Source organism: Sarcophilus harrisii, chromosome 1 (genome assembly GCF_902635505.1).
Source record: "Sarcophilus harrisii chromosome 1, mSarHar1.11, whole genome shotgun sequence".
Classification (NCBI taxonomy): domain Eukaryota; kingdom Metazoa; phylum Chordata; class Mammalia; order Dasyuromorphia; family Dasyuridae; genus Sarcophilus; species Sarcophilus harrisii.
The window spans coordinates 19,402,213-19,419,206 of record NC_045426.1 but is presented as its reverse complement, the minus strand read 5'-3'; the positions used below and the strand labels follow the sequence as shown (position 1 = coordinate 19,419,206).

The window sequence follows — 16,994 nt, the reverse complement described above, 5'->3', positions numbered from 1 at the left end:
TGGTAACAAAAACCTAGAATATCAAGAGATGTTCAGATGGCTGAACAAACGGCAGCATGTGAAAGTAACACGATATTTCAAATTAAATAACTCAATATAAAGACTTCAAGAAACAAGACTGGTATGAAAAGAAAGCAGAGAAAATAAGCACCAGGAGAACCACATAAAATCCACAACCACCTTGAACCAGAAGCACACTAAAAGACATTGAAATTGTACAAATGGAGAATGAATGTAAATCAACCTATTCTATGTTCACTTTTTCCCCCTTTTTCTTCTGTTTTTTTCATGGCTTTTTTTTTCTTTTGTTCTAATTTTTCTCTCTCAACATGATTCACAAAGAAATGTGTATTTTTAAAAATTAATGTACATGTATAATCAGAAAATAAACAATTAAAAAGGAGGAAAAAAAGAAATCATACAAAATGGTGATCTGCAATCCTGAGAGCTGACTGAGGAGGAAGCAGGAATCTCTCTATCTCAAGAGAGATGGGGTTCTAGCTGGCTGGCTACAGGAGGGCAATCATACAAAGGCCGGGACCATTGATTTTGTGAAATCATATTAAAAATAATAATAAATCTACATTAGTCGTGTTGTCAAAGAAGATTCAGAACAAAAGGGGAAAACCACAGCAAAGAAAAAACATCAACAAAAAAGTGAAAATAGTCTGGGATTGATTATTTTTTAATTAATTAATTTTAATACACATTGCTTTATGAATTATGTCGGGAGAGAAAAATCATCACAAAAGGGAAAAGTAATGAGAGAGGAAAAAAAAAAAAACAGAAAAAAGAAGTGAACACAGAATAGGTTAATTTACATTCAATCTCCATAGTTCTTTTTCTGGATACATTTAGTGTTTTCTGTCAAAGTCTATCGAGACTGCCTTGGGAATAGTCTGTTTTGATCTGCATTCAGACGCCATAGTTCTTTTTCTGGATGCGGATTGCATTTTCTATCGTGAGTCTTTTGGAATTGTTTTAGATCCGTATATTGCCAAAAAGAGCTAAGTCAGTCATAGTTAGTCATCACAAAGTGTTGCTGTTACTATGAACAACGTTCTCCTAGTTCTGCTTCACTCAGCATCAGTCAGTGTGATCTTTCAATGTTTTTCTGAAATCCTCCTGCTCATCATGTCTTATAGAATAATAGTATTCTATTTCATTCACACACCACAACTTGTTCAGCCATTCCCCAACTGATGAGCATCCCCTCCATTTCCTATTCTTTGCCACCACAAAGAGTGTTGTTTTAAATATTTTTCATACATGTGGGTCCTTCTCTATTCTTTGGGATACAGACTTAGTGGTGGTACTGGGCATATTTCCAAATTACTCTCCAGAATGGTTGGCTAAGAGAGTTCTTGATAGCAGTGAAGTAACCAGAACCAGGAGAACACAACACAGTAACAGCAATATTGTGGGATGTATAATCATGAATGACTTAGCTGTTCTCAACGCTACAGAGATCCAAGACAATCCAAAGGACTCATGATGAAACACACCATCTGCCTCCAGAGAAAGAACTAATATTGATTGAATACAGACTGACACATGCTATTTTTTCACTTTCTTTTTTTTTAAGTCTTTATGTACAAAATGACTGATATGAAAATATTTTACGTAATTGTACATGTAGAACCTATATGTGATTGCTTATTGTCTTCAGGGATGGGGCGGGGAAGGAAAGAGGGATAGAATTTGTCATTCAAAACTTCAAATAAAAATGTTTAAAAATTATAATGACAAATGTTGGAGGGGATGTGGGGAAACTGGGACACTGATGCACTGTTGGTGGAGTTGTGAACGAATCCAACCATTCTGGAGAGCAATCTGGAATTATGCCCAAAAAGTAATCAAACTTTGCATACCCATTGATCTAGCAGTGTTCTTACTGGGCTTATATCCCAAAGAGATCTTAGAGGAGGGAAATGGACCCACATGTACAAAAATGTTTGTGGCAGCCCTTTTGGTAGTGGCTAAAAACTGGAAAGTGAGTGGATGCCCATCAGTTGGAGAATGGCTGAATAAATTGTGGTATATGAATGCTATGGAATATTATTGTTCTGCAAGAATGACCAACAGGATGATCTCAGAGAGGCCTGGAGAGACTCTAAGCCTCCCGACTCCCGACTCTAACCCTAATCCTAACCTCATTAGGTCATATAAGTGAGTGAAAGAAGCAGAACCAGGAGATCATTGTACACAGCAACAACAAAATGATCCGATGATCAATTCTGATCAACTCTTCAACAATAAGATGATTCAAACCAGTTCTACTTGTTCAGTGATGAAGAGAGCCATCTACTCCCAGAGAGAGGCCTGTGGGAATGAGTGTGGATCACAACAGAGAATTTTCATTCTTTCTGTTATTGTTGGCTTGCATTTTTGTTTTCCTTCTGGGTTTTTTTTCTTTCTAGATCCAATTTATCTTGTGCAACACTCTTAACTGTATGGCTATGGAGACATGTTGTATTTAACATATACTTTAACATATTTAACATGTCTACCTGTCAGCTAGGGGAGGGGGTGGGGGGAAGGAGGGGAAACATTGGAACAGAAGTTTTTGCAAGGGTCAATATTGAAAAATGACCCTCGCAAATGTTTTGTAAATAAAAAGCTTTAATAAAATACAATAAATATTTAACAATTTAAGGGGGGGGGGAGTGGAGAGGGGATTCTGGGAAGTGACTAGCAAAACTTTGAGGCAACAACTCAGTCTGTTTCCTCCATATACATTAATGTCGCTATGGCACAGCCCGTAAATCAGTCGCTGGGATAACTGCCCTCTAAGGACTGCCCTTGGCTTCTCTGGGATGCTCACAGCTCCCCTGGGAGCGGCGAACCCGGGGCCATTCTTAAACCTGCCTCCATATGGGCGCCCTGAGGCGCGAAGAAGTTCTCCCAGTCTCCCCCTCTCCCCACATCGAAAGTGTCCCTTTCAGTTCCATCCCTCGGCAGATGCTCACACACAGCAGCCCCGACACACACACACACACACACACACACACACACACACGCACGCACGCACACGGCCGCCCGCACGTGCACACTCCGCGCACACACACGCCCACAGCCGGAGCGGCCCCTCGGTCCTGCCCTCTGCCGCCGTGCCCTGCCGGGCGCTGGCACTGCGCTGCCCACCCCTCGCTCCTCCGCCTCTGACTGGCTCGCGGGGAAGTGACTCATCTCTCCGGAGTCCGGCCCGCGCGCAGCTGTTCCGGTTCAGCCGGGAAAGTGCAATGCCCGGCCTCCTATCGCTGCTGCCGGGCTCCGGGGAGGAGGAGACTGCGCTGATCCCCTCCCCTCCCGCTCCCCCGGCATAAAGTGGCGCTTCGCGGGAGGCCGGCAAGGTCGGCTGCAGGGCTGGAAGCTGGCATCCCGCTCCGGAGACCCGGGTCAGGTCTGTGGGCTCCCCGCACCCCCGTCCCCAGAGGCAAGCCCGGCCGCGGCCCGGGAGGGGCGGGGAAGAGAGAGCGCAGGAGGAAGCGGGGACACCGGGGGGAAGTCAAGGACAGCCGGAGTTGGGGGGGTCAAGGAGGGCGTTCTCGGAACGGAGACCGCGTGCCCCGGCCCCCAGGAGCCCCAGAAGCGGCTCTTGGAATCACTTTCCGGGCGGCGTTCGGAGAGAGCCGAGAAAGAAAGGCCAGGGATGGAGGAGGAGGAGGAGGAGGAGGAAGGGGGAGAAAGGAGGATGGGACAGGGACAGGGACCCATAATAATAATAGGAATAAGCCAGAGTCCGCCTAGGAAAGGGCTCCCCCCGCAAGGTGCGCCAGTTCTACCCCAGAAGCAATTGGGGGCTAAGAGGAGGAGGCTGTCGACATGACACTTTCTACGTCTTCGATGAATCCAAACTCCAAGGAGAAGTTCGCATTACTCGCCTTAATACCCTCGGCGTGGCTGGGTCCAAGTACAGAATCCCTGCGGAATAATACTTAGCGGGGGCCCCAGCGCGTCGCTCCCAGCTTTGGGGTGTAAGCGCCCCGAGGGCAGAGCCTGTTTTCTGCCAGTCTCAGTACAGCCAATACGCCTTCAGGGCGCGGTGTCTAAGCACAGTCAGTACCCAAATGAGTAGGACTGACCCAGGGGGGAACTCCGCATCCTTTTGCTGATTCTCTTCCCTTGACAAGGAGGTCAAGGGGCATTGCACATAGTAGGCGCTTAATAAGCATTTATTGCTATATACTGGATACGTGATTTCATGGGCATAAGGAGTCCCTCCAGCCATGGAGACTGCCATATCTGTTCTGCTTCTTGTGATCCTAAGGGAAATGGGCTCCGGAGGTTGAGCCCCGGGCCAAGGGTGTCAGAACCAGAAGGTGTCCGAGATAGAGCTGGGATTGGGGACTGAGGCATTCCTGACGCTCTCTATCCGCACCACGTGGATGGCGGTAGGGAAAGTGCTTCCAGAATCGGACAGATTGGGTCTGGGTGTCCGACTGGAGCCCTCTGAGGGATGAGTCCCCTTCAAAACCCTTTGTCGAGTCCAGAGCGTCTCACCGGCGAGCTCTGGTTTATGCCACTTATACCTATCGAGACTGACTGTCTTGTAAATGAAAATGTCTTAGTATTATTATGAAAATAGTTTTAGGGTCCATCATACCCACTTTGCACCAGTTCTTTGCTGTCTGAGATATAAGGAGTCTCTTAACTCCTTAGAGATTATAATTTTCCATTTGTCACCGTCATAAAGCATCATTAGGAAGATGTTAGTATTTTTAATGGGTCTTTGTTTATATATATTATATATATATGTATATTGGAAGTTTGGAATCATGAAGGGAATTCTGTAATCTTGGGGGACCAAGGGCACACCTCCTACTTGTTCTTGGCCTATTCAACTCCTATTTTATCAACGTGTAATCCCTATAGTTAGCAATACCACCTGTATTATACACACAGGCAACAGCAGCAGCAGCAGCAGCAGCACAATTTCTTTTTTTATAATAACTTTTTATTTTTCCAAATATTTTCCAAATGCACGCCAAGATAATTTTCAGCATTCGCCCTTGCAAAACCTTGTGCTCCAAATTTTTCTCCCTCCCTTCCTCCCCCCCAGACAGCAAATAATCCAATAGATTCAAGCTGATTCAAACACTCCTTTCTGCCTGTCAGTTGAAAATTATTCCCATCTCCAAAGGACCCACCTCCTCATTAAAATGTCCACCAATTGGGATTGTCTTACCTTTGCCAAGAGAAGTACAACTGTCAGGTCTGTCAGAAGGAAGACATAGCTAGGTTTAAAAGACCCTGCTAGCCCTCACTCGTTGGTCACTGAAGTCATCGGCCCAATTCATTGATTACTACTGGCCCAACTAATGAATTGATCCCACTTAGAAGTTTGCCTCTCAGTTTACCTTAATTTTCAAACATCATAGATAAACAGGAGCTCACTTTTCTTCCTTATTTAGATTCAGTACTCAATCTCTTCCATGACAGGAAATGTCTTTGTGGAGCAAATACTTCCCTGCTTTAAGCCTCCCTTGATGATTCTTATCAGAGGTGTGGCTGAATGAATCTGTTTCTGTCATTCTGTTTTCCAAGGAATGATAAACAATTTCAACACATGGGCAGGAGGCACCTTGTTGTAAGCAAGTCTTTAAAACTGCTTTGAAAAAAAAAATTGTTAATAATTAACAACCAATGACGGGATCTTAAACTTTCTACATCTTCAATTAATCCAAACTGACAGAGTCATTGTTAAATATTATATGTAAAAGACGCTTAGTTCCTTCCTAATACTCTCATCAAAGTTGTTCTTGATTCATCCCTTTATGATTCTTATTATATATACATAACAGAGTAGCCAGAGAGGCTTATTGTTATTAACGCTCTCTAGATCACCTTTTTTCAGGATTAATAAGGTCCAAGATTTTTTTTTTTTCACACTTTTGGTGTCTTTCCTTCCTTTGTATATCTAGTATATGGGGTGTTCAGGGAGGACTAGCATCTTTGATATGAGACCTTAGCAGGTCTTTTTCAGGGCTATTCATCCACTTTTTGTGTCCCAATTCTCACTTGTGGCTCCAAGCACTTACAGCCTCCACATCGTGGTTAACTGTCTTGGCTGAACCAGGTTAAAAGTCACCAACAAGTGGTGAGTTAGAGGGGTTTCTGTCCCAAGCACACAAAGACTTCCCCCCAACCCCCAAGGCAGATGAGAACAATTTGTTCCAGCCTCCACCAAGGCAGCTAAAACAGGGATTGTGGAGTACTTAAAGCCTGGTGAAGCATCTGGGCCATTGGCTGCATCCTCGCTCATCGCCAGCTGTCCTAACTTTTGTCTTGGCACTGGAGCTTGATGGCTCTGGAAGACAGCAGTGGCTTAAATCCAATTTGGACACAGATCAGGACATTGTGAGTGATGTGATTTGAACTGTTGACAGTTCATGACAAAAGTTGAATGGCAAGCTTCTTGAAGACAGGGACCGCCTCTTGCCTTTTTGTATCTTAACGCTTACTTAACACAGTGCTTAACAACAGATGCTTAATAAATGCCATTTGACTTGACTAACGTTCCCGTTTTATACATGAATAAACTGCATCTCCGGCGGGCTGAATTGTTCACAGTCAACAGTTAGCATCACAAGTCAAGTCCAACATCCAAGTCCACCCTGCTCTCTCTCAAGGGACTCCATGCCTTAATGTATCATGAATAGAGCACCGGACTTAAGAGTCAGAGGGACCTGCAGTCAGATCTTGCCTCAGTGACTCACTAAGTCCATATCCTAGACCAGGGGTCCTCAAACTGCGGCCCGTGGGCCAGATGCGGCAGCTGAGGACATTTATCCCCCTCACCCAGGGCTATGCAGTTTCTTTATTTAAAGGCCCACAAAACAAAGTTTTTGTTTTTACTATAGTCCAGCCCTCCAACAGTCTGAGGGAAAGTGAACTGGCCCCTTATTTAAAAAGTTTGAGGACCCCTGTCCTAGACAAATAATTGAACCTTTTTGAGCTCTGGGTCCCTCCCCAGGTAAGACTTGCAAGGCCCTCTCCAGCCCTAAACTGATGATCCTATGATGTCCCTACATCCAAAGGGATTGTTTGAATAACTGCTGGAGGTTCCAGGCAATGATTTTTTCCAAAGTTCCATTATTGACCAGGCTATCAGTTGGCTTAGTCCAGCTCTGATAGCACTTGTCAAGATGTCAAAGGCCACCTGCAGATCTTTACAACTCCCCCACACATACCCTTGCTTCATCACTAGGCTAACTTCTCCACTGCAGAGGTAGGGCAGCCATAGAGGATAAGTTTAGGACAGGAAGGCAAGCCAGAGCCAACTAGATACCAGGGGACTTTTCTTTTGCAGAAGGCTGGGACCTAGAACCTCTCAAAAATGGCCAACCAGATCTACAGCACAGTTCCCAGGAGTTCCTGGAATAAACGTGTGAATCCTGACCTGGATATTGAGAGGAAGAACAAATCGTTCAATGTCGAGAGACTAACAAACATCCTAGATGGTGGGGCAGAATTTACTCAGAAACGGAGACAAGTTGGTGAGACAACATTCTTCTCTTCTCCCCTTTACTTCTTTCTTCTTAAACCACAAAAAGTCTCCCCCAACTTTCCTCACTGAAGATTATTGCTGTCCACGTAGCCCACAACACAAAGAATTAAAATACAAATCATGCAGTCCACGGCACAAAGAATCTCTATTAAAGTACAAATATTTCTGAGAATGTGACGTACTAAAAGACAAGGCAATGAGATAGCAACAATCATAATAATTCACAAATTGTGTTTCAAGGTTTGTCACTTGTCTCATTTGATTCCCACAATAACTCTGTAACCCTCACAATTTCCTTTTTACATATGAGGAAACTAAAGCTCAAGGAAGGTGAAATATTTTGCCAATAATCACACAGGTAGCAAGTAAGTGGCAATCAAGATTTTAAGGCAGGACTTCTGATTCCAAATCCAGCCTTCTATCCCATAAGCATACAGAGTGTGAGCTGCATGAACCCCTGAGGGAAAAGGTCACTTTGCTTTTCTTTCCACAGTGTCATTTAAATACTATTTCCTAGAAGTGAAAGATCATAAGAGAACCTAGATCCTCTCAAATATGAGACACTCAAAAAAACTATTATATTTTAATTGACTCTCAAGTCCCTTCAATCCCCCCCCCAAAAAAAAAAACAGATTTAATTATGATTCTGAATAAGGTTACAGTTTTTAAAAAAAGAGATACTATCAAGTGAAACAGTCAGGGAAACTATAATATAAAGCCACCATAGATAATAAAACACATATACAAACTTATATATGCATATATACATACACATCCATAGATCTATACATAGACATCAAATGGCACAATATCCGTATACTTAAAGAAAAAGCTGAATGAAATGCAAAAGATCTAAGATAATAAGTAGAGGTAATTTGAGCCTAACACTTTCAGATCCTGACAAATCCAACATTAAAATCATCATGAAAACTGTGGATCTAAGAAGAATCTTGGAAACTAAATTTGATAGATTTGTGGGGGAACACTGAATAGGATTTTTTTTTAATGGCTATGTTTTTCTACATTGCTTGGTGCCTTTATGAAAATTAATCATAATACTGTGCCAGGGCATAAATTATTCATAAATAAAAATGTAGAAAGGCAGAAATACAACCTTTACAGAATATAATGTGATAAAAATTGTGATCAGGGAGGGAAATGAAAGATGCATATCTAAATAAAGGCTAAATTAAACAGTGAATGGTTCAATAAAGTAAAGAGGATCACAATGGTGAAATGATACCCAAAATATATGGGGTACAACTGAGCGTGGAAGGAAGCAGGGAGTAGAACGGTCATAAGGACTAGTAAATACCATGCAGGCTGCCTTCTCCGTACACCCACAGTTCAATACCCTATTCTTTCCATAAGAATTTAAACCTTTATGATGGAATATTCTTAACCCTTTTATTTCTGAACGATCTAGCATCTCAACTTAACTTTTGACTTAATTTAATTCTTTTTTCTTCCAACAAAACAAACATATCCCAACACACAAGCAAATAAAACCAACTTTAAACTACATTTCCAAAAAATTTAAGCAAAATCTTATCATAATTGTGATTGAAATTATATACCACTTTCTACTTCTTCAATTTATCAATTATTAACAGAAAAGATAGGTGCTTTAAGTTTGATGATATGGTACTATCATTGTTATATTTGAGTTTTCTTTTAATGTTGCTCTTATTTAGATTGATGTATTCATTGTGTATATCGTTCTCTCGGTTCTGCTTTCATCACTCTATCACTTCATACAAATCTTTCCAAATTTTTTCATATTCATCATTCCTTATAGAACAATAATATTCCATTGCATTAGTACTCAAAGTCTATGACTCTAATCATCAGAAGAGTGTAATAAAATAACCACTATACTACTTTATTTAAGAACTGAATTACAGGATTCAGGAGAGGAAAAAGACAATAAAGTGGTTATGAACCTTACAGATAAAGAATGAAAAAGGAAAAAAGGACAAAGGACAAAAGGACAAAAAGGATAAAGTAAAAACAGGGTGGATTCCAGAGAGGAACTCAGTTCTTAGATGGGGGAAGGATGGGGAGATTAGAGATTTAGAGAATTAATAGCATAAAATTTAGGAACTGTGATGAGTGTGGTTTGTGGATATAGGAGTGTTAAAGTTATAACAAGATGAATGATAGTAGTGAAATAAAGAAAATTGCTGATAAAATGTATAATTTTAAAAATTATAATAAGGATTAGGTAAAAAAAAAAAAACAAAAAACTTTGCTATAATCATCTCTGACATCTCATTTCAAGGTAGAATTGATACAAATTTATAAGAATAAGATTCATTCCCCCAAGGGATAAATGGTCAAAAGATACATAAAACAGACCACTCTGTAAAGCAGAAACTCAGATTTTGGTAACATCTAAAAAAGTATTCAAACTAATAATCAGAAAAATGCAAATTAACAACTCTATATGCTACCTTCCCGCGCCCCCCCCCCCCATTAAATTGACAATTTAAATACTACAAAATTGAAGGATGAAGAGAAATAGGTACATTGTAACACTCCAAGTGGGGCTGTGAATCAATGTAATCTTTTCAGAAAGTAACACAACATTTTGTGATAAGAGTTACAAAATTGGGCCCTGTAACCTCATAAGCCTGATCCTTGATTCTAAGGACATTATTGGTGAGATTATTATTCAAAGATACTCATACCTCTTCCAGTATCTTTGCCAAGAAAACCCCAAATGGAGTCACAGCGAGTTGGACATGACAGAAAAGCAAACCACAATAATGAAAGTCTCAGAAGGGAGCTTAGAAGTAAAGAGGATTATTTGTTTACTGACTTAACTAGGCTAATGGGCACATTTTAAAGCCAGAATTAAGGAACATTTTTGGCCTCGAGCGAGGGACAACATGTTACAGCAATTAGAAGATCAACCTTGACATCAGGAAACCTGGGTTCAAGGACTGTCTCATTATAAAAAAAAAAAAAAAGAAGAAGAAGAAGAAGAAGTATCTGCATTTGAACATATAATTGGTTGGTTACTGTTTTTAATCAATAAAATACTTTCAAGAAATAAATATTTAAGCTAGAGTGGTACAGTGGAGATAACAGCAAATTGTAAGTCTCCTGAATCAGTAATCAGTCCATAATTATTTATGAAGTGCTTGCTTGGTAGCAGGGCTAGGTGCTGGGGACATAAAGTTTAAAAAAGGAAAAAGTGTGTGTGTGTGTGTGTGTGTGTGTGTGTGTGTGTGTGTGTGTGTGTGTGTGTGTAAGGAACAGGAAAAAGGTTCAGGTTAGCCGAATGGTAGCAGGTGGGAAAGGCCATAATGTATTGGTCAATTGCTGTCCTTTGTTCTCAAAGAGCACCAAAATGACATCACTATGTTAGAGTTGAGTTACAGTACGTCCAACTGTGGCTGATCAGACCGATACGAGCTCAGAGTACCCTGCCACAGACCGGACACAGAGAGTCCCTGTGAACATTTGGGATGGTTCTCCAGCTTGGTGCATCTTGCATTTCTTTTAGGCTGATTTAATTCTGCTTTGCTCACAGAGCACGGCACCTTCTCTGATGAGGGCACACCAGGCAGGGTGGTCTTGTGCCAGTGTCTCCCATGCCATATAATCAATTCTAAAGTTCTTAAGAGATACCTTGAGATTGTTCTTATATCACTTTTTCTGACACCTCGTGAGCTCTTGCCCTGTGTGAGTTCTCCATAAAATAATCTTCTTGGCAAGTGTCTATTTGGCATTTGAATGATGGGCCAGCCCAACGGAATTGGGCTCCCTGCAGCCGAGTTGGAATGCTCGACAGTTTAGTTTCCTGGCCCGGCACTGGTTTACTATCCAAGTTTCACAGGCAAACAGCAATGAGATGAGCACACAGAACAGGAAATCATGAAGTTTTTTAAATGCAAATGGCATCATTTGCATTTGATTCTAGTGGTAATTAGAAGCCACTAGAAGCACTCAATCAATAGACATTTATTAACCACCTACTGTGTGTCAGGCACTGTGCTAAACATAGTTTATTGAGTGACAGAACATACCTGTACTTTAAGAAAATTAGTTGAAAAATTGTCCATGCATATGTTTTGTAAATAAAAAACTTTAGTAAAATTTAAAAAGAGAAAAAAGAAAAAAAAAAAAAAAAAAGAAGGAAAGGAAAAGAAAATTGCTATGAACAAGGTGAATTAGAGGAAAAAGAAAACCTGGACATGAATCCTAAGGCTGCTTTTAGCCTTAGATTACATGGCTTTGGGCAAGTGATCCCCTTTGCAAGCCCTGATCCTCTTATTTTAAAATGAGGAGTTAGAATGCCTACCCTTGTTACACCTTCCCCAGGACATGAGGAGGAAGAAAGCACCCTTCGGAAATAAGTGAGCCATGGAGGTAGGTCAGAAATCACTGCTGGTAAGAAGGTGCCATTTGCTACATGTTTTATGTATATTGGATTACTTGCTGTCTAGGGGAGGAGGAGGAAGAAAAATTTGGACCACAAGATTTTGCAAAGGTGAATGTCGAAAACCATCTTTGCATGTATTTTGAAAATTAAAAACCTCTTATTAAAAATAAAATAAGTAAATGACGAAGGTGCCATTTGCTGACCTCTCGTCTCCGTTTGGCAGAGAGCATCGTCCACAGTGACCCTGTGTTCAACCTAAAGAACAATTACTTCATGAGCCAGAACCAACGGTATGAAGCCGCCATTCAGAAGAGCATTCAGTACAGGAAGCTGATGATGCAAAGGGGCTGGAAGGAAGATGGTATTGAAAAAAAGTATATCTACAGGTGATCATCTTGGGGCAACCGATGGCAGGGGAGCCTCTGATACTGGCCGGGGGCAAAGCCACGTCCTTCCCATCAGCCCAAAGCTCACGACATCAGTGGAGTCTGATGAAATGAGGTGATATGTGAAAAGAGCATAGCTCAATACATGGCACATAATAGGTGCTTAAATACATGTTCCTTTGGTCCTAAAATAGTGTCGGTTGTCCCTGAGCCTCCCTGGACTTCGGTTTCGCATGCCCACCCCCACCCCCCAACCTCTGAAATGCATCTCTGTGTCTCCAGGGCCCTTGGTGGAGACACGGCCTTCAACATTCATTCAGTCTTCAAGCAAGCCCTCAATAGCCTGGGTTCCGACGAGCAAATCGAGAAGTGGACTCCCCTGATAGACAGCTTCCAGATCATCGTGACCTACGCTCAGACAGAACTGGGACATGGTAAGACCGAGCAGTGGCGGGCTGTGTACTTGGGAACGGCACAAACCACAGCCTGGGCTCAAAGAGGTAATCAGGAACCAACAATCCTGAAATCGGATAAAGAGAACTGACTCACATCCAGGGTTGCCTGATCCAGACAAGACAAGTTCTAGACCACTAACAGAGACAGCAGAAGAGCTGTAAATATTATATTCACACTGACTATCCCCTTTCACTAAGCTCATTCACCAAGGATCAACCGGGGGTCATTCTCCTTGGAGATCCAGAATGCATGGTGACAAATGGGAAAGGCAATGGAGAGCAAGCTTGTCTGAGCTTAATTAAGATCCTTCCCTCTGGGTTCCCACTCCTGGGGTGGTGGAGACAGGTCCTGAGATGGAATTAGGCAGGGCATCCAGGGCCTTAATTGCAAGGTCAGGGTTGGGGATCAGAATCCGTTGGAGTCTAGGAGACCACCCCTCTTGGGATCCAATCAGTATGGTGACGATTGGAGGGAGGCGCCAGAGGAGAGCAAACTTAGTCCCTAGCTGGGAGTCAGAAGAACAATGGGTCTGCCCAACGATGATCACTCCGGGACAACTAGAGGAGCTTTACTCATTGATGACTCGGTTTCCTTGGCTCCAAGGCACGTACCTTCAAGGTCTCGAGACAACAGCCACCTATGACGCGTCCACCCAAGAATTTGTGCTAAACACACCGACGTTATCTGCAACCAAGTGGTGGCCTGGAGATTGTGAGTATCCAGTGCCCCCTGCTCCCCCGGCCCCTTGTGCCCCAGATCCTTCACCCCGTACCAGGTGCCCATTCGGTAGGCAAGCCGAGGCAAGGTGAAGTTGTCATAATGCTACAAGATTTGAGTTCAGATTCTGCAGGGTGACCCATGGCCCTTCTTCTCTCTGGGTCTCTAAAATGCACTAAATGGCATCTAGATCTATGATTAAACCCAGGAGTGAAATACCACTTCCTCAGGTTTCCTTCTCTGTGGCTTTATTGAATTTCTATTAAACAGAAACTTAGGAGAACAATTAAAATGACAGATTCCCCAGGTAGGAAAGTTCTTGATATTTCGGCCGAGATTTGGCCATCTGACGATTTAAATTCGAGTTTATCTCTAGCTACCCCTGAGCTCTTTACAGTGGAAACAAAAATCCGGGTTACTGGAAATGCTTGGGAAAAGCAGAAAGCTGACGATGCAGTTTAAAAGATAGGCATTGATTGGGAGGAGAAGCCCAGGGAAACTGACCTCTTCTTGGAACTGTCCTTGGTTCTTAAAGAGCTAGGTAACGCTGGAGACTTCCACTCCAGGGGCCCTGCCCACCATGGTCCTCAGCCTTCCCTTCCTCTGACACAGCCCAGTCCCTTTTCTTTCTAGTCTTTATATTCCTCTCTGCTGCCTCTGGACCTCTGACTCTTTACCGTTCAACACTCGAAGTCTTTCCTCTCTGCCGAAAGACCCTCGATTTCCTAATTGCAAACTGGCTCACGTTTGGGGTTTCATGTGGGCATCTCGGAGTGTGACCAAGCTCCCTCACTTCTCTGAATACCCTTCTGGAGCTCCCACCCAGGGGTCTTCACTCTTTTTGGACCGATCTAGAATTTTTCAAATTTTGTCTAGTCTTGGATCCCTGATTGATCCTAGAGTGTTTAAGGCTATTCACGCCAAACTCCCTCCCTCCTTCCCTTCCTCCCTCTCTCCCTCCCTCCCTTAAAAACATGTGATGGACTCAGGCGAGAAGTCTGATCTCTTTGTAATTGTCAGGGTCAGGATAGGGGACACACACATAGCCCCTTTTTTTCCCCTGAGGCAATTGGGGTTAAGTGACTTGTCCAGGGTCACACAGCCAGGAAGGTATAAGTGAGGCTAAATATGAACTCAGGTCCTCCTGACTCCAGGACTGGTGCTCCATCCACTGTGCCCCCCCCCCCGGCTGCCCCACACATAGCCCATTTTTAAACAACACATAACTACGCTGGCACGCGGGGGAGGAAGCGTTCCCAGGTGAGGGTTTATGAGAAGCTTCCTGTAGAAGGTGATGCAGAAGTTCTGGGGGAAGTTCTAGGAGGCAGGTGAGGAGCGAGTGCATCTCAGGGAAGGGACACGAGCCGAGCAAAGGCAGGAGTCACGAGATGAGGGCGGCATCCAGAAGCAAGTTTGGCAGGATGGCAGAGGGTTTGATGGGGAAAAAGATTCCAACTGAGAAACAGTTATTGGGAATCTCCCACGGGCCAGGCTCCGGGCTAGGGGCTTAGGCCTAGAAAGGCAAAATAAGGCTGAATCTCTGTCCCTCCGGGGGCTTACCCCTCTAATAATAATAATAAAACAACAAGCACTCCACAAAGTAAATCCAGAGGGTCGCTGCAGATGAGAGTCTACTCTTAACCCCCCTCCATTTTCTAAAAGGGAAAACAAGTCTGGGTTGTCCATTATTCCAAAGAGGTCATCAGCAATCCCTAGAAATGCTATCGAGGCAGCTAGGAAGTCCACCTGTGGACACTAGGTGGCGGTCTCTCCTACACTTTCCATGAAGGCCAGAAGTTGGCCAAGTTTAAGGGCCTTAAGGATTACTCTCTATTTCCTTCCTTCCTTCCTTCCTCCTTCCCTTCCTTCCCTTCCCTTCTTCTTTTCCTTCTTTTCTTCCTTCCTTTCCTTCTTTTCTTCCTTCCTTTCATTTTCTTTCCTTCCTTCCTTCTTTCTTTCCTTCCTTTCCTTCTTTTCTTTCCTTTCTTTTCTCTTTCCTTTTTTGGAAATCAGAGTTAAGTGACTTGCCCAGGCTCATACAGCTATTAAGTGTCTAAGGCCACATTTGAACTCAGGTCCTTCTGCCTCCAGGGCTAGTCTTCTATCCACTGTGGTCCCATTAACATGGGGACTTCCCCTATTCCGATATCTTGCTAAATCTCATAGATTTACCCACCCTTCCCTCAAGGTGTTTTGTATTTGATGCCCCATTTGATGTCCTATCCAGTGCTATTGTGCCTCCATCAAGTCACAGATTTAGAGCTAGAAGGGAGCTTAACCTCCTCATTCCCCACACATTCACCCTTTAAACTTCCCCCGCTTGGGTTTCCAGCACCATTATCCCTCCAATCATCCAAGTTCCCAAACCCCCACACCCAAAGAGTGGCCAAATCTTTAAAAAAAATTTGTGGAGTTCTTTAACTCCTTGTAATCCTATATTATTATATAGTATAAATATAATATATATATTTTTTAATTTCTATTTCTATATTATATAAATATAACATACTTATAATACATATATAAATACACTATAAATTAGCAATATAAACCTGTCCAGGGTAATCCTACCCTGTACAATAGGGCTGCTATTATTCTCTGGTTGAGGGGTTGTGACTTACCCTGGGAGGGAGCAGCAGAGGAGGATTCATCTGCAGGTCTCCCTCCCAGCCCAGGGTGGAGTCATCCCTCTCCATTCATCAGGCTACCCCTTCATTCAGGCCTTTCTCATCTTCACCATGGCCACAGCCCGCTCCATGGCCCAGCATCCCATCTCCTGTCAGAAGCTCCCTTCCCATGGCTGCCAGAGGGACACCTGAAAGAACAGGCCTGGTCCTGTGGCCCTCTGCCTCTGGGGCAGAACCCAAAGCTTCCGTTTGCTTTTTGAAGCTCCTCCTCCTCCTAAAGCCTGACTTCAGCTGCCTCTCCAGGCTTGCTGCCCATCACTAATGTACCCGCAGTCTGGGCCGTCCCCAAAGAAAGCCGAGCTTCCTCCAAAGCTCCATTGCAGCCAGGGTCCCCACAGGAACTGCCTGCTTCAGGGGTTAACCTTCCCTCCAGAACTAACCCTCCAGGTTAACTACCTGGTTAATTTTCTGCATACTCGTGACTTGTCTTCCCTAGAATGCTCTTGGAAGATGGGGCCCAATTTGGTTTTCTTTGGATCCCTGGATTTTCCACAATACGTGGGATATTTACTACCTGTTTGATGAATGAGCAAACCTCTTATTTTACAAGGGAGGAAACTGAGGCACAAAAAGTCAGTTAATAGGCATTTTTTAAGTACCTACTATGTGCCAGAGACTGTGTTAAGCATTGGAGTTACAAAAAGAGGCAAAAGACAGTGCTTGTCCCCAAGGAGCTTTCAATCCAGTGGGGAAGACAAGCAAACACACACAAACAAGCTATATTCAGAACAAGTTGGAAATAATTAAGAGGGAAAGAAATAGAAAGAAGAGGAGTTGGGAAAAGGCTTCCTGTAAAAGGTGGAATTCAAGGTGAAGCTCAAAGCCAGGAAAGTTGGAGATCTGAGCAG

At 43.2% G+C, this 16,994-nt stretch overlaps 1 protein-coding gene across 1 annotated transcript in view; it reads left to right on the top strand.

Annotated features, from left to right (window-relative positions):
• Nucleotides 1-3,175: 3,175 nt before the first annotated feature.
• The window catches only part of ACOX2 (acyl-CoA oxidase 2), a 48,581-nt gene continuing 34,762 nt past the window's right edge, over nt 3,176-16,994 (top strand). The window contains exons 1-5 of the mRNA XM_031953372.1: nt 3,176-3,403; nt 7,313-7,499; nt 12,124-12,286; nt 12,569-12,720; nt 13,346-13,453. Coding sequence (XP_031809232.1) covers nt 7,340-7,499; nt 12,124-12,286; nt 12,569-12,720; nt 13,346-13,453 — 583 coding nt within the window. The 5' untranslated portion in view covers nt 3,176-3,403; nt 7,313-7,339. The remainder of the gene's footprint in view (nt 3,404-7,312; nt 7,500-12,123; nt 12,287-12,568; nt 12,721-13,345; nt 13,454-16,994) is intronic.